The sequence below is a fragment of the Lonchura striata genome, chromosome 1 (assembly GCF_050655825.1).
Source record: "Lonchura striata isolate lonStrDom1 chromosome 1, ASM5065582v1, whole genome shotgun sequence".
Lineage (NCBI taxonomy): Eukaryota > Metazoa > Chordata > Aves > Passeriformes > Estrildidae > Lonchura > Lonchura striata.
Window position 1 is genome coordinate 41229543 of NC_140703.1, and position 18377 is coordinate 41247919.

Sequence of the window (18377 nt, forward strand, 5' to 3'; positions counted from 1 at the left end):
CAGACCTGAGAGCATCCCCTTCCTTCTGGCAGCCCCAGGGCAGGGCAGGTCCTCCAGCACTCCTCCCAAGGGTATCACTCTGCTGCTGCTGCTCCCTGCAGACCCTTCCCATTAATTTCTACTCTTTCTTGCTGCCATAAAAGTATTTTAAGTCTTTCTTGCCCAGTCCACCACGGGCTTGGTGTTCAGGTCTTCTCAGTTCCCCCTTAGCCAGCTCTCTTCCAGTTTAACAAAGGAATTAAATAGCATATAACATGCTAATGCCATTTGAGAAAAGAACATCAGAGAAAAATACAGTTAAAATTCAAGTGAAGGTAAAACTAGAACTGAGGCTGGGTACAGAGACAAATTGATATATTAAGTAACAGGGATGGACAACTGCAGAAATTCTTGTCTTGTGAGTTCAGGCTATGTGCGTTCATTTGGGCAGAAAATTCTTCTGTAATTTACAGATTGTTTAATTTAATTTTTTTTTGGTACCATAATTAGCAATTGGTTGTTGGGTTGACATAATTTTCAAATGCCTGCACCCATTCCATCTAGTCAGTTTTAAGAGGAAAGGTACTATTAACTTCTTGTCTCACCTATAAGCTTTGGGAGACAGCTTCAGGGTATATTTACTATTTTTATCTATACTGTTTGTTTATGAGCCACAGTGTTGCAGAGAATCACTTTACATCAAAATACCCCAGCTTTTCACTTCAGAGCTGTCTTCTCTGAGTAATCAAAGTTATAGCTACTGAAACATTTTCTTATTGCAGAGAAAAAAAGGTGATTTTCTTTTCTCATTTTTACCAGAGTGAGTAGAAGGGACCCAGCACACAAAGAGACAGTGAGCCAGAATCTCTTCTGTCCCTGGCTTGCTGGTAGCTAAGTCCAAATGGCAAATCTTCCTTATCAATGGCACACAAATTGGGCCCAATAAATAAACCCTTTCAGTCAGCACTGCAGGCTCAGTGTGCAGGGCTGGCAGATGTTTTGACTCAGAAAATGACAAGCTCCTGTGATGTCCCAAGATACCATTTGTAGACAGGACAATACTTCCAAAATACTACCTTCCTGACAGAGGTTTGACAGTATTTTTGCAGGAGCAGAGTCACAGCTTGTGTTCCCAAGGGGTGCTCCATACTGCATTTCCAGAAAGCATCTTCCAAACATGTTGTTACTGTACCAGAGGCAAAGGCCTCTAAAAAGGGTATCTAGAGATACCCTTTCCTGGTATCTCTAGTTTCAGTGGCATAGCTTTGCCAGTGGAACTTCAAGGTGCAGCATGAATGAGAAGCCAGTGTTCCTGTGGTTTCCTCTTCAGCACAATACTGTTCACCATAGAGTGTAACAAACCTCCTGCATTTTTTATTTAAAAACAAATTTATTTCTACTGAGTTCTCCCAGAGCTTCATGCTTCTCCCCTCAGTGTGGCCTCATCCCTCTGCTGAGCCAAGGACTGGATCTCCCTCTGCCTCCGCTCCCTATCAGCAGCGAGAGGAGCACAGGGTAGCTACCTATGCTGCTTAGGTAACTTAATTAAGTGCTCTAACTGTGTGGAATAAATCCTGCCTGGACAAGCACTTTTCTTGCAGCATAGATGGAAAGAGTTATGCACCCATTGCTGTTTGTCAGCGTCCCATGGGAGCCACTCCACAGGTGTTTGGGAATCTTCTGCCCCTCTAGTTAGAAAGTTAGCTGTTACACCACAGAAGGCATCCCCTGAGGGCACAAAAGAACTAATATGCCAGAAGGGACAAGGTTAAATGCATGGCTGGGATATTTTCCCAGCTGCTGCTTTAAACAGGGTACATGCAGCTAGGTCACATGCTTCTTTTTTTTTTCAGCTTTAATATATAAATGCTGTGGTAATAACTGTGTGTCCATACTTAGCACTGTCCAGCTATGGGCATGAAGTCCCAGCTAGAAGAATATCTTTTAAAGTTTCATCGCTTCTTTTCCTACCAACTTTTTTTCCTACTTTTTCCCTTGGCTTGGGGTGCTAGGGTTGCACATATGGTCAACTTGCCTGTTCTCTTGCAAGCTAAGGGGTTTAGCCTGGGATTTACACCTGCCCCTGTCAGAAGACATGGGGATGTTTTTGTATGTGCCAGAAAACTGAGGAAAAAAGGGTCAGCATGCCATACTCAGCCGGGCATGAATATCTGTCACTGTTTCCACTGGCAGAGGCAGGGCAGCTACCAGACAAGCAGCCTTCCAGAACATAATGCCCCAGCCCTCATGGAGCTGGTGAGGGAGAAGGAGGAGAGGATCCTGGCCTTAGAAGCTGACATGACCAAGTGGGAGCAGAAGTATCTGGAGGAGAGTACGATCCGGCACTTTGCCATGAATGCTGCAGCCACAGCTGCAACGGAGAGGTAAGATGACCTTGCTGCAAGCAGGCAGCTCTGTTCACCATGGACACATGGCAGAATAATAAAGAGTGGGTGTTCTCTTAAGGCTGGATGCTGCTTGCCTTGCCCTACTGAGTCACACTGCCAGGGTTAATGCACTTCTCCTGGGTGTCATACCAGTGAAATAGAATAGTTGCTTGAGATAGGACTTACCTTCTGACCAGGTCCAAAAGTTTATCACATCTAGGGATCAGATTGAAGCAATGGCCTCTGCCAGTCTCAAGGTGCCAAATTACATAGCACAGGTAAGGCAGCTCCTCCCCCATGGTGGAGTGAGCAGGGACGTGGTATATGGCTGTACGCATCCCCTTGCCTGCAACAAGGTTGTTTAACCTAGTTTTAAAAACCTGTAATAAGGGAAATTTTGTTGCCTAAATAACCCTTTGTCACCATTTCATTAATGTTCAGACTAAAATGTTTTTCCTGATGTTAAGCTAAACTTCTTCACTGCAAATAACCTCCACTGATTCTTGTCCTTCCCAGGCATACAGGATGAACAACTGACCACTGCTGATGTTTAAATAGCCTTGTAAATATTGGAAGACAGATACTCCCTGTTGTATTTTCTCTAGTCTGAACTAGCTTCCTCCCCTCAGCCATTCCTGACATGCCCTGGTATAAACCCTTTCTCATTCACATTGCATATGTCTGGACTATCTGTCTCCAGTTCGTCTGTGTCAAAGCGCGATGGCCGAAAGCACAAAAGGCAGTGACATCTCCCAGTGATCAGGAGGATGAGATAGTTAACTTCTCACCCCAGTTTCTTAGGATCCAAATCCCCAGGAAACATCCTTAAGTGAATTTTCCCTTTGAAATGTGTTTAGATGTGTGACTCAGGATGGGCTTTCCTTTTACACTCCAGTCTAAGCAGCAATTACTGTGCTGTTTTTCAACTTCCAAAGTGTAGAGCTTTGTTACTTGTTCATGATGTAGTCTTGTTGACTTGGGATCTGGTGCGTGGGTCCCTCTGATGTCTGACCCTATCCTGGGTGGCTGTTATCCCTGTGTGGGTCACCGATGATTCCAGCATGCTCTCTGTTCCTTTAACCCAGTTAAATTAATGGCATTAATGACCCAAGCCAAGCCAAGAGTAGCCTGCAACAGGATGCCCTGTTGCCAAGTAGTCATCTGCTTGACGGACAACCATCGCTGGCTTGTTCTTTGAACATGGGTTTGGGGTTTTCTTTGCAAGTTTCAGCCTCACTTGCAAAAGCCACCTTCACAGTCTCAGGAGCCTGACTCACCGTGGTGAACCTCTTTGCCAGGGATGCCTCAGCCCCGAGCCACTCGCACAATGGCAGCTACGGCGAGACGACGCTGGAGGTGCGGGGCTGGCAGGAGGAGGAGGAGATCATGCAAGCCAACCGCCGCTGCCAGGACATGGAATACACGTAAGGGATATGCCTTGCCATTCCTGCTTGTTGTGGTGTTGGGGCTGGGTTCAGATCAACCAGGATGCTCTGTTCCTTCCTACGTGCCTGGAAAGGATGGGCTTGGGCTTAGTTTTGCTCTTCAGCATTCAAACAGGGATTAAAGAGTTGTCATTAGGTAACTTCCTCCCTACCTTCCTGTCAGGCCTTATGCGGCAAACTCATCATTTTTACCAAGCAGAGGCTGTTCCACTATTAAAAGTAGTCTGGCATGCAAAGACACAAATTTTCAGGCACTTTTATAAAAAAGGTATGTTTGCTTGCAGAAAATACCAATGATTGTTTTTATAGGTTTGGGTTTTGTTTTTCACATACAGATGTAAGCTAATCCTGCTTCCAAGGAAGTAGTGGAGTTTTGCCATTGCCTTCATAAATATAATTAGCATATTGTGTTTAAATTGCTAATTAAACATGTGATGATGAAAACAAATGCTTTCACTGCTTCACAAAATACACCTGCATTGTATTATATATTGTACAGCACAATCGGGCTAGTCATTTGACTATGAAAGTGTACAAGTTTTTGAAAAATACAGTTTTGTAGTTGTTTAGTATGATTTGGTGTTAATCATTCCCGGAGAAGAGTTCAGATAATCCCATTCTTTTTAGTGATTTGAGAGTCTTCAGGGTTTGTATGAGAGAAGTAACAAGCTTTGCTCAGCTTTGAACACAATGTGCTGATTGTTTTTGCAGCAGTGAGGGAGAAGGAAGAGCCCAGACCACCTCTTAGAGAAACCAAAAGGAACTCACTTCAGCAGATCTTTATTCCAGCTGACAACAGACCTGAATCCTGGGGTTAACTCAGTCTGCCAAAGCATAGTTTCCAGATTTGGCCCCAGTGTATTACAGGGTTTAAAATTGTCTATGCGTTTGTATTGTAAAGGTAGAATTGTGCAGCCTGGTCAGGATGCTGCCCACTGCTCCTGCTGGGTTAGTGAAGCCATAGCATAGGTGAGTGCAGTTAACCTTGCAGAAAAGTTTTGGCTGAATAGCTAGAAATGCTGTCTGTTTTGAAGTGCATGGTTATCCTTGGAGGAACTGCTGGGAGCTCTCTTGCCTGAGTATACAAAACTAGAGAGGACAGAGCAATAGAGCATCTGCCTGGGGACCTCCCTGCTGCCTCCAGGTGTGGAGATCTGCCCATATGAATGTTTCTTCCATTCCTGTAAGCAGAGCATTCATGTTTTGGCAGAATAAAGAATCTCCATGCCAAAATAATTGAGAAGGATGCTATGATCAAGGTCCTTCAGCAGCGGTCACGAAAGGACCCTGGCAAAGCTGACAGCGCCAGCCTGCGTCCGGCTCGGTCCGTGCCCTCCATCGCCGCTGCTGCAGGCGCGCATTCGCGCCAGACCTCGCTCACCAGCAACCAGATAGCTGAGGAGAGAAAGGAAGAAAAGCTCTGGAAGGGAAGCATAGGTGAGTTCAGCTTTTGCTTAAGCTTTGGTTCATCCATCACTTCATGCCAATCCTTCTGCTTGAGCTTAGGTGAAGTGCCTTGGCACACATTGCCCTGACAGCTCATTTCCAGAGCACTTTCTATGGGCAGAATGTGTGTCCTTGTGCTTAAGTCAAAAACCGGTTATTCTTTAATTTTGCATTGTATCTTAAGTACATTTTTAATAATATTAAATAATTTTGCACTGATTATAGAAAGCCATACTTGAGGGAAGACCTCCTAGATACAAGCACATAATGTTTGCAACTTTGTGGGAGTGAATAACAAATTTGGGCTAGAAATAAAGCCTAAATAAAGTTAATCAAGAGGCTGAGGATCCCTTTGGATAGGGTAGCATGATGTGATGTGGCAGATCAATGGGAAAATCAGTGCAGGACTGTTGTTTGGGGCCACATAGGAATGGGGTGTGGAGGTGTGCAAGGCTGTGTCGGGAGTAAGTGTCACTGGGATGTGTGTGCAGAAGGGGAGACAGGGAAGGGAAGCTGCTTTCCAAAAGCTGTTTTGTAGGAAAGTACCATGTGGATGCCAGGAAAAGCAGCATCAAGGGGAAGAGCTAAGCCAAACTAAATGACGGGAGCCATTCCCAGCATCTTGCTCTGGGGTGGGACAAGGGACAGCACATGCATTTGAGCCAGGATGTGACTGACCTGTATGTGTTTTTAGGGCTACTCTTGGGAAAGGAGCACCATGACCACCCATCAGGCCACTCTCTGCCTCCGCCCCTGCCCTCCTTGTCTTGCATGCCCATCCCAGTGCCGGCAGCCTCCCACGCAAAGACGGGCAGCAAAGACAGCAGCACCCAGACAGACAAAACCGCTGAGCTCTTCTGGCCCGCCACCGCCTCCTTCCCTGGCCGGGGACGCCTGGGTGGCACCCCATCACACAGCCCAGCCCCACGGCCCCTGGGGACACGAGTGGCCAGTGAGAAACTGGGTGAGCTCTGCCAGATCTGTCAGTGCAACATGTCAGCACCCCTGGGGCTATCAGCAATCCCCAGAGACACATCAGTATTAATGGGGGCATAGTGTGGGTATTGGTGCTGCCAGTTTGTAAGGTATGGTGGAGGTATCTTCAGGGAAACTAAAATTGTGGAGAGAGGACTTTCTAGGGCTGCCCAGAGTGCTTTGCAGAGCTTTGTGCTCGGCAGCTTCTGTAAAGCTCCATTTGTCTGTGGCAGGCAGAATTTGGAATTATTTATGCTGCTAGATACAAAATTGTAGAGTTTCACACCTTGAAAACACTCCACACCTGCATGCAAACTTTTCTCTTTTTTTTCAACTGAAACCATGGTTAGTTAAAAGACCATTTTCTCCCTAGTTTTTAAAGGAAAGCTGGGGGAATTGTAAGGAGAAAATGGAGACATTTTCTTTAGCGGGGATGAAGAAGTACAATTTTAGTTATTTTTGAAAGGTGGAAACTGCTGGTTTGCAGCCCAAGCAAAGGAGACATTTATTTTATGCACATTATTTTGGAAAAGCCTGTTTCTTACACATCTTCTCTCAAAAGCAAATTTTCTCTCTAAAAACATGCTATGTATCATTAACAGGGCTGACTATGACAGAACTAGATGGTCTTTAGCATCCCTTCCAACCCAGACCATTCTATGGTTTTAGCTAAAGAGGTTCTTTGGTGTGTATCTCTTAAATATCATCTCAGGGCCTGTGCACACCAACACACCTGCTGTCATTGTGCAGGGAATTCAGCATCACACATTCTTAGTGTCCCAAACAAATATGGCTTTCAGTATGTAAGGTGTAAGGGTAATACATGCCCCAGCTTCAAGGAATGGGTTGATATTTGCTTTGAACAACTTGAATTTGGACTAAAGACCAACTTTCCCTTCTTTCAATTGCAGAGAACTCCAGCCACGGGAAGCTGCCTGACAGCAAAGGCAGAGTGAGCAGCCTGCTCCACAAGCCTGAGTTTCCAGATACAGACATGATGGAGGTCCTCATCTGAGCAGAGGACAGCATTTCTGGGGTTTTGTGTGTGTACAGCCAGGCCCAAGATGGTCTTCGGTGTGCCAACCTTGAAAACTAACCCTGAGAATCTGAAAAAAGACAAAGTTTATTCCCAAATTGAAGCTAGAGTCTGATGTGTTGAGACTTTTCACCAGGCGAGAAGTCAAGAGCACTGAAAAGAAGTGATGGAATGAACGTCTGACATTTTCTGAACAGAAAGGATTGTTGAAAATGGAAAGTGGTGTGAGAAGGGCAGTGTTGAGGAAAAAGGAAACTATATTTTCTGGCATCAAGAGAAAGTAGTGAAGTTACAGACTGGTTGCATGCTGCTGCTCTGTTTTCCTGCCTCTGCAACCAGGACAGGGAGTGAAAACCTGTCTCTTTGGAGGTCAGAGAGAGTTTCTGAATAATCCAGGAAAAACTTGCATCTTCCTCAGTATCAATGGATTTCTCAAAAGTTTCAGTCTCACAAATTTCACTTCTTAATTTTTGTGAATAATTGGTCTGTAGATGTACACGGCAGGTTCTTGTAAGTATTTGTTTGAAGTGGCATTGGTGTGGCTTTCCTGGGCAGGCAGGTCAGGTGCCTCTTTCCTGGCTGGACAAATGTTTCTCTTGGAGCTGAATTTGCAGTACAAATATTGCTGTCTTGCAACCTCAGCGCTCACTGAGACTTCTTTTTTTGATAGGAGCAGTTGTTGGCTGGAATTCTCCTGGTGCATAAATGTAGAAGGGGTTGGGGGGACCCTATTGAAGCAAACCCTGTTGTAACCATAGGAAAGTTTCAGGAGGGAAAGTTGGCGGAGGACTCCAGCAGCTCCCTAAAGGGCTGTGTGTTATAGAGTTCCTTCACAGGGGAGTTGCATGGGTTTGTTTTTGGAGGAGTTAAGCTGAGTTTGCATGTGAGACCAGAAGATACCTTTCTGGGCACTGGTTCATCATATTGGAAGAATCAGTGTATCTGTGGTAAGAACAAGATTTTTCCTTACTTTCAATTCTTATAGCCAAATCCTAGCTTCTTTGAGCATACAAACCTGCTGTTAAAGCTGATGTGAGACTAGACATTAAGGAGTGCAGGAGCAGGCAGGGAAGGGTTTAACTGCAAAGCAGTACGTGAGCATCATGTGTTTTCTGTGCTGAGCTGCGGTTTCTTTTCACCTTATTTTACCCAGGGTGGAACATTTCTTATTTTCAGCTTTGTCCCTGAATTCAGTAAGAGGCAGCCAGCTCACCCACTGTGTTACTCATGGCTTTGTGCACTGCACATGCCGATGGGGAAATTTTCCTCTGTGAGGCATTTCTGTATTGGCTTTGCAGTTCCTGAGCCTTGTGGTGCACTTTGAGGAGAGCTTGGCTTTGGGAAAAAGAGCGATGGGATCTAATGTGAAGCTTCCCAGAATGGAAAAGTGATGTGTGCTAGAAGTAATCGTGCACTCAGGGCTGGCTCAAGGTCACCTCTTCCCGTAGGTGACAAATCAGAGCCCTTGACTGTTGAGGACACCAGGCATTTTAAACTCTGCTTTCACCAAAAACTGAAGTCCTTGTGAACTCAAAGCCTTCACAGGCCAGAGCCTTATGCTCAGTATTGCCTGGCTGATACCTTTTAATTTTAAAAAGAACAAAATTGCTATGTTAAAGCTATGCACTTATTTTTGTGTGTACCTAGAATTAGATGTATGTTGTTGTCACCCTCTTTCTGAGTTCTGCACTTGTTAAACAAAGTAGTGGTAGGTAGGTTGCGCAGGAAGCAAATTGTGTGTTTCAAGTATTAGCAGCTTTGCATTGTGAAACCAAAGGTGTAAAACCCTTGGAAGATGTTATGCAGCTTAATATATGCATTGTAATATAATTTTTTCCTCTAAAGTTAATTTAAATGTTGTAATTGTTTGCATAAAAGCCGGGACCGCATGTGACATCACCACTGACCCACTTTTGTGGCCCTTCCTCAAGCATCTGTGGTAGGAGTGGGGCAGGAGAAAAACAAATCAAGGGAATACAAGTAAAATGTTGGTGAATTTTTAATTGCATCACTTTTTATCCAAGAAATAAGGATACCCAGGTGCTTAAAAGTTCCTAAGCATTTTGTTACCAGCTGTAATATTTATTTTGCTGAAACTTCAGTAAGTTGTGTGCAGGCAGACAGTGAGGCATCCAGGAGAAACAGTGCTGGATCAGCATGGATCAGCTCTTAGTTATGTTTGGTAGTGGTTCAGCTTGATTTCTCCAAGTCAGCTCGAGTGCAGCACTCCTCCTTGAGGAGACCCCAGTCTCTCCAGTTTCTGCTATCCAAAGCTGGCTTTTACACTTGATGCTGCCCCAAATTCATGGTCACATAAGAAACTGTTAGAGACGGTGTGTAGACAACTTCCATTTGGGCAACAGCTCAAATAAACCAAATTCTCATCAATTGTGTTGAACTCAAGAGATGTTGGTTTTCCTGGAGGGAAGGTCTGGAGGAGTTGTGTGCCTCCCTCCAGCCCAAGCACTAGCAGGACTTGGATGGGGTACTACTGCCATATGTCAGCCCCGCTGAGCAGAGCAGCCCAGCTCCATTTGTGCTGGCTTTCCCAGCTCTTTGAACTGTTCTGTGTTTTTGGGAAACTGTGTTGTAGCCATTCCAGGTGATGTCAGTGATAACTAGTTGTAAAATACTGTCATTTTTTATTGTTGTTGGTTGTATAGAGAAGTTTGTGTACAGTGTTTTACAGCTGGAGAGTTATTTGTACATAGGGGGGGAAATGAAGGATGTGTCACCCCCAGCAAATGTTGATATTGTTGGTCAGCCAAAGATTTCTTATTCTTTGCTGTTTAAATTTGTGCCTTACTATTGTAGATAATAAATGTATAAACATGTTTATTTTCTCACTTTTCCAGTGTGAATACATTCAGTCCTCTGGAAGAAAGGACTTTAAAAAAAGTTTTTAGGCTTTGCAAACAATGTGTTAAGACTATGAGGGGATACCTCAGGGACTTTTAAGGTTGCATCCTCTCCATTTTTCAGAGGTGTTAATGAAGGGCCCCACAGCAGGTGACAGCAGTGGGCATGAAATCTGTGGGTCTTCAAGGCAGAGGATCAAACTGGGAGCTTGCCCAAGCAAGAAGAGCAAGATTTTAGGGATGTTAAAGAAGAGATGGTTTTAGTGAGATTGTCTTCACTGTAAGGAAATGAAAGGGGAAACTTAATGAGATACTTTGGTGATGATATGAATATTTTTTAGCCCTATGTTCCTGCTAAGCATAGAACTCCCACTAATTTTTTTCTTGAGGGTCTGGGGCTTCTTTATTTGACAGACCTTGGATTAGTGTGAGTGAGGTACCTAAATATCTTTTATATCTAGATGTTCCTGAATTATATACTGTGCTCAGTAAGGAATAAAGATCAGATCCCATTTCATGCTGTAGTGCTGGCAAGGGGAATACTCCAGCCTGGTGGAAATACTGTTCCTATGTTTGTTTATGCAACTGAAATAAATGGGGGGAAGGGAGCAAAAGTGAGCCAAGTGTCTGGCTCTGAGTTCAGGAGGTTTGCTCAGCGGGCTCTCACATGCTTTTAAAAGTGTCTGTTAAAAAATTCCTGAATCAGGTCCCAGGGAGCTGCAGGCATGAAAGGTATGAATGCCACTAAGGGCCTCTCTCTCCTACAAATTCTCTTCCTGTCCCAATCATCTCTCCCCAGATCCTTGCACACATTATAAAAAAAACCAACCTGTCCTGAGCAGGAGTGTGTCAGCAAAGATCCAGGGAGGTTGCAGAAGCTTGAGGAGAAGTTTGCTTGACCCAGATCCCAGCACCATGTGTTCCACGTGCAAGCAGAGGTCAGCCTGACCCATTTATCACTCCATCTTTGAGATATGGCAGCTGGCAGTATTTTTTGTGCCAAGAATGAAAGTTTGGTGATTGCTGAGATTGTGGCTATTCTGCTTCCTTCAGTTCAAGATTTGTCAGTAAAATTTGGCATGTATCTTGTTTTTCAAGGCCATGGAAGAAAAGGAAACTAACAGAAGCCAAACCAATATTAGGATGGGAAAAGCCTCATGGCCAGCTGTGTTGAGATATAACAAGGAGGGGGCTTATTCCTCTTTTGGGTTGTGTCTTCACCACAGATACTCCAGCCAAAAACCAGAATGTCACTGTAACACTGTCTGCAGGTTAAATATATTTTGCATAATAATGTCAGGAATAAACATGCAAAGAAGTAAACTTCGGGAGTCAGTTTGCTTAAACATTGAAGTCCATTATTCCAAAAGTAAGTAACAGGCCTGCATTATGTAAAGAAAGCTCAGAAGAGCTAAAAATATTAGCAAGATTGCCATTTAGAAGCATTCAAAAATCTAGTCCAATCCAAAATGACAAGACCTTTTCAGGATTAACTTGGATTCAGTGCACTGTGCAGATGTATCATCTCTTCTGCACTTGTTTGTTACCGTGTTCAGGGCTTTCTCCTCCCAGAATTTGAGACGGGCAAACATACAAACAGCAATGAGGTGCATTCTTGGGGAAAAGCTGTGATTTCAGACATCTTTAAATACCCTCTAGGTCTGGACTTAAGGTACACTGGCAGTGAAACGTGAAAAGTTCAGATTTCACCCCCTGGCAGGAAGGATGCTGCCAGGATCCTGCTTGTCATCAGGATCCCCAGTCTGGGTCTGGATGCAATCCAAGAAACCAGGCTGGTCTTGAGCACCCCACTTGTTCCTCGACCACTCTGGGTCAGGTAAGTCAGCCTGAAGGTAGTAACCCCCTCTCTGCAAACCAAAGCAAGTGGGGAAAACAGGGAACAGTGTCCACAGTGCAGCCCCACCTGAGAGAGGGGTGAAAACATGAGCAGCTGTCATCGTGCTGCTGTGATTAATGTTCATCCAGACCTTAAGCTGCAGCTCCAAAGCCTTGTAAAACCAAACACGGGTGCCCAGCATTCCTGTGCTATAAAAGGCCCAGGAATTCATTGACTCGAGGTATGAAGACCATGAGCTATTTTCTTTCATACTGACCACTTCAGCTTTAGATGAACAAAATATCAGTGTGCATATTTTCCAGAGTAACCTTGCATGGCCCTGCTGCAATCCAGAACTCAGTCCTGTGCAAGTGCTCTCCAGTCTGACACAAAGCAGGGCAGCAACTAAGAGATGAGACCCAGGTCTGTGTTGGCCCCCCATCCTGTGAGAGGCTGAAGACCTGCAGCAAAATTTAGTGCTGAAAGGGGACTTTTTTCCCTGGTACCACATGATGAGGCAGCAGTGGAGCTTTTGGCAAGCTAAAAGTTGGAGGGTAGCAGTGCTACCACCTTCCGGGAAGTCATGCTCACATACTACCTGATCTGACCATTGTGGTGGCTTCTCCAGCTGCTTGGTGGACTCTGACTCCTTGTTCATGGCTCCCCTGGTGCCTGGGTGCCCTGGGCGCACCCTCAGTCCCCTGCAGAAGCAGGGTGAACAGCCAGTGACCCTCCAGGCATGTGAAGCTTCCTCCAGGACAGCTGGGCTCAGAATGAGACGAGGGGACTGTGATGGCAGCTGACATTGCTCTTCTGGTCCCTGGTTTGGGCCTTGATCAGCCCAGGTAGGAAAAATCCTGCTAGGAGGAAACTCCAAGAGGGAGAAAAGCGTTGTAAGGTGTGAGGAGATGGAGGTCCTCTTGCTTGGCCAGTTACTTGGACCCTTTCTGGTAGGCTTGCTATTAAAACTGCAATGCAATTTGGTGTGCAAAAAAATTGCTGCTTGGTGTAAATCCCATCTGAATTCATAGAAGGAACCTTAAAGACCTACATGTAGTTCCAACACGCCTGCCCTGGGCAGTGGCACCTTCTGTGAGACCAAGTTGCTCAAAGCCCCATCCAACCTGGCTTTGAAGGTTTCCAGGAATAAGGAAACAACTTCTCTGGGCAGCCTGTGCCACTATCTCACCACCCTCACAGTGCAGAATTTGTATTCTAAACTAAACTTTTCTTCTTTAAGAAAAGAACCTAAACTTTTCTTCTTTAAAGCTGTTACCCCTTGTCCCATCACTACATGCCCTTGTAAAAACTCCCTCTCTGGCTTTCTTGTAGCATCCCTCCTGTAGCTCTGCCTTTCATCCTCTCAGTGCATATCCTACCCTCTGCTGCATCCTCTCACCCTGCTGCCTTCAACATCTTCCAGCTCAACCCTGCCAGAAACAGGCAGTCAGGTTCTCATGTGCCAGCCATTTTACTGTTCAGTTTTAAGACAGAACAGCTTAAGAGGTATGAGCTACCCTCATCTAGGTGCTTGTACAGTGCCTTGTGTGGTAGCCCCAAATCATACTCTCTAGCTGTAAATAAGGGTATTTGTTGACCATTATTATTATCTGCATGCCAGCTCTCACATTTCTCAAGCCTAAATCTGGTGCACAGGTCAGAGCCCTCTCAGTTAAGGTGTTAAATAATGCCTCATCCCCACCAAAGGGCTTTTTTTGGATGGCTGAGCCTTTCTTTTCAGATGCCATGAGTGCCTTATCATGTTACCCAGATGGCTCTGTGTGTTGGCTCTTCTGCCTGCAGGGCTCTGAAGCCTCACCCGACCCTGAACACGACTGCACCACCAGCCCACATCATCCCTGTCCCCATCCACCAGAGCAGGTCCCCCGGGCCATTCTCCAGCAGCCATGGGCCAGCTCCCGGCACAGCCAGCTGGCACACGGCGGCTGGGCAGGAACCACTCCCTCTGCTGGCTCATCCTGCCTGCTCTTCCCTGGCCCTTCAACTGGGAAGGCTCTGCGATGGGGGTTTTGGTCTGAAGGGCAAGTCCAGCATGTGATGATGGTGCTAATACCTGTAGTATTATAGCTACAGTAGTTATAGCCCTAATGACAGCTTATTGCTGCTGCTGAGAGCCACATCACCATGGCTGGATTCAAAAAGTGTACAGTGAGTAATCCGGGTACCCTGCTGTGACAAAAACCCTTCATTTCATGAAAGTAAACAAAATCTTGAGATTTCAATGAAAATTATTTCACGATTTTAGCTTCATTTTGATGCACTTCCTTTCTTTCCAATTCTATTTCATTGTTTTCACCTAATTCCTTCATGAAAATTCTTTATTTCTTGAAATTATTTAATTGAAATCTTAAGATTTCATTTCATGAAATAAATGAAATGAGAAATCAAGAAATGAAATGATAACAAAGGAAATAAAGTACCACAAAATGAAATTGAAAAAAAATATATTTTGGCCTACTGAATGCTGGATGAAAAAACCCAAAAGGACCAAGCCCTGGACTCACTCCCCCATTTCCAGAAGCTGGTTTTGCTGTAGACACAATGCTTTTCCCACTGCATCCTTCATGCTCCCACTCTATTGTTCCTATAATTCCTCTGCTTCTGCTGCATCAGCCAAGAAAACTTGTGGGGAATTTTCAGCTTTCTAGCAGATCTCTTAGGAAGAGCAGCTTCTGGGTTTGTCCATAACGATGCCATTCAGCATCAAAACACCCCTCCTATGCCCAGGTGCCACCTTGGGTTTAGAGCTGACTTCTCTGACACTCAATTATTCATTGTCCCTGCAGCTGCCAGGGGCGGCTCATCTTACCACACTCTCTGCACTTGGCAGGAAAAGCCATAGATGACTCTTAGGATTTCCAGGATATTAAAAAACCTCTTTGGTTTATTGTTATTTTCACTCTAGAAATTGTATTTCACTAAAAAAAAAAAAAAAAAAAAAAGAATTTCAGGTATTTAGAAACATCTCGGTCTTGCTCTCCCATTTACAACAGCAAGGACCAAGACTAACTCCACCACGGCCAGCAGTAAAACACTGGGATAAAATCAGAGCCATAAAACCAGTTATAGGATTGACATCTCAGAGCCCTGGTTTTTTGAGCATTCTAGGACAGAAATTAGAGCTTTAAAATCTTCCAGCTCCCTTTCAGATGGCTCTTCACTGACCACAATCTCAGACATTGCTCAGCATTTTCCTGCAGACACTGAGTCCTTTGGAGGGCCCCTTGACAGGCTCTTGAACTGGCTGTCAAAAGAGCAACTATCTGTGCTGAGTCTGAAACTCATTTTTTGGGGCAGCTGAAACAAGTGCTGCTGAGCCATGGAGAGCACACAAACGAGTCCACCTGGTCCCAGTTAGTGAGTTATCACCTCTTTGTCTAAACCACATTGCAGGAGAGGGAAGAGCTCCTTTCTGTCCATGTTACTCTGCTCACCTTTCCTGTTCATCCATCATACTCCTTCTGATCTATTCTCTATAAATCTCAGTATCTATTCCCTTTACTTAATTTCACCATTTTATTGCCTTTTTTCTGCATCTGCCAGTTCTGCACTGTTTCCCTCCAGTTGAGTGCAGTCCAAACACTCTCCAGGTCTTCTGTAAAATCCCTCCTCACATTCCCTTATACCAAGCACACTTTGCCTCCATCTCTCCATTTTCTTGCAACACGCTCACTCCAGTTCTCAGATTTTATACTCTTGGCAAGGAGTAATTATTGGGGGGAAAAAAGGGGTGAAATTAAATAACAAACCCACTCCAAACCAACAACTGCTGAAGAGGAGCCAGCATGGCTACAACAGTAGGGAACAGAAAAGCATTATCCATACATGCTCCCATTTGCAATCAGCAATTGCTAGTAGCTTTCTATTAAAAGGAAGAATAAAATTAAAAATGTTTCTGATACATATCACTGCTAATTGATGAAAAATACTGACTTTGGAAATGTGGAATTTTAATGAAATTTCATGCCAAAGGCATTCTCACTCTGGATCCAGACATGCTCTCATGCTTTGCAGCTACAGCTGAGCTAAGAGACATCTCAGCAGCCAAAGGAATGTCCCAAGCTCCATCCTCCTGCAAGAGTCTGACCTGGAAAGTGTGAACTTACCCAAGTGACCAATGCTGAGCACTTCTCCTGCTGTCCCCTGCCGTGAGCAACATTAACTCAGAGCTTCTGCATCTCTCTTGTGACCACCTTATGCTCTAAGGTGGTCCTTGTCTTGCTCCAAGTGGTTCAGCACCACAGGGGTGAAGGTACACTCACTTCCATCAGGAACAGAGCTGGGATGCCAGCACCCTGCTCTCTCCTCACATCCAGGGCTGGCACTGGAATAGTTTACATGTCTGGGGCACTCCTGTAAATTCACAAAAGCCAAAGCAGAACAAAAACCTGAACCCTGCTTCCCTCCCATCTCAGAGCACGGCTAAAATCATTGCTTCATCCCTTTGCTTCGTGCCCAGCTCCATGAATATAACAAGTTCTGGAACACAAGTCCATCAACAGCAATAAAATCCAGGCCACCACCTTGGCTGCAAAGAGACACCAGAGCCCTGGCTACAGTTCCCTGCTCTAATGCCCACATAACACCATCTGGCTTTTATTCTTTATTGGAACAAATGGTAGACAGGGATATTGCATAAAGAACTTTTACTTGCTTTTTTTTTTTTAATTATTTGGCCCCAGAATTTTCTAAAATTACTCCTTCTCTCACTTGAAAAGAGGATGCATTGAAAGAGAGAATATACATTTTTAAAAGCTGGAGTTGGAAAGCAAGCATAAATTAAAATATGAGGTGGGCATAAAACAGCTAGAGATTTCAACATCTATGAATAATTTCTATAGCTCTCAGAAAACATGATTTATTGTTGTTACCATCAGCTTACCTATGCTCCAAATGAAATTAATTCAGCCCTCAAAGTTTTGAGCTGCAAAGTTCCAATGAAGTCTTACCTTCTAAAATAAATCATACTGCTGCACTACCCAAAACAAACGTTGCAGTGAGAAATGTGATGAATCCATCTATTGCTAGGAGGAGTAATTGGGGAAGTTGGTTTAATGAAGTCCTTTCAGAGGTGCAAGTGACAGTTCTCATCACCAGAAGAAAGAAATCTAACAGGACCCCAGCTTCTTCCACTCTGGTTTGGTGCTTACAACCTCCGTTGCTGCCTCGTTTCACCACCAATCCCAAACACCCATGTGCCACCAACTTCAATATGGCAGCCCCAAAAAAAGAGAGCAGCCATCATGGACCCCATCTGGAAGTAAGCAGACTAACTGGCAGATGCATCCTTCACCCACATCCAACTCAAATTCACAGCTTGTTCTCCCAGTGCAGTTAAAATAACCATTTTTCACTGGAGAAAACCCAACTGCTTGAAATCCTATCCACTAGAAACAACTTAGAAAAAAAACAGAAATAGCCCAATTTCTTAACAGGACTATTTCTGAGACAAAAGCTGGCTGGAGTGGCAGATTTTAAAGTAATGCAGATACCAAGGGGAAAAGAGGTCAATACTCAGCATCCAAATACAGCTTTTTGTGGGACTGAACAGCCTGTTTTCACTCTGCCCCTCACCCTGACTGCTGAGTATTTAAGCCCTTCAGCACACAGCCTGCTATACAGCCTCTGTTTCCATAAAACTTATCCTAACAGATGTCCATTGTGGTCTTTGAAATAATACTCTAGTATAAAATGCAAAAATAATGTTTTTCTATGCAGATGATACTGGTTTCAACAGAAAGCAATCAGATTTCTCTGTTCCATTCTTTTACCACCTGTACAGTGCTTTTCCCCTCTACTTCAGAATGCATTTCTTAGGCTTGGTGGCAAACTGGTGGGATTTGGATTAGGAAACATAATTTTTTTAGACATACATGACCCTTTCTTCTCATTAGAGCTGCACTAGACACATTAGAATTCCAAGCAATTTTGTGTGTTTATTTTTCTTTGTCTGGTTTAATGAAGGTTTCCTACTTGAAATGACAAATTTTGGTAAAAGCAGTGACATGAAGGCTCTGGTCCTCAGCTACTGGTCAGATACTACAAAGGGAAAAGAAAAACCTACTACACAACCCTCAGGTATATTCCAACTCTGAACAAAAGCAATTTAAAACTAGACATAGTCACTGTTTAATTTTCAATCTTACTTCCTCACCAGACGCAATATTATGGTCATTCTTGAGTTATATCTCATGATACTGCCACCTATGCCAAGAAAACAAAGTCAAGTCTGAGATACAGAAAAGCCAACCTGCCTGACCTCAGTCCAAGGAGGAAAGCAGCACAATAATATCTGTGATTGGACAATGTAAGATTTCAATGTAGTTTTGGTTGGTTGTGTTTTTTTTTTTTTTTTTTTTTTTTTAATTTACTTCAAATTACTGATTGGGCTAT

General features: G+C 44.2%; 1 protein-coding gene across 6 annotated transcripts in view; it reads left to right on the top strand.

Moving 5' to 3' along the window:
- Positions 1–10102, top strand: part of AMOTL1 (angiomotin like 1) — a 75302-nt gene extending 65200 nt beyond the window's left edge. For all 6 annotated transcript variants that reach the window (XM_085575192.1, XM_085575197.1, XM_085575228.1 and 3 more), the window contains 5 exons: positions 2173–2363; positions 3665–3790; positions 5022–5248; positions 5952–6221; positions 7144–10102. In XM_085575192.1, the coding sequence (XP_085431318.1) occupies positions 2173–2363; positions 3665–3790; positions 5022–5248; positions 5952–6221; positions 7144–7247 (918 nt within the window). In that variant the 3' untranslated portion in view covers positions 7248–10102. The remainder of the gene's footprint in view (positions 1–2172; positions 2364–3664; positions 3791–5021; positions 5249–5951; positions 6222–7143) is intronic.
- Positions 10103–18377: the final 8275 nt, after the last annotated feature.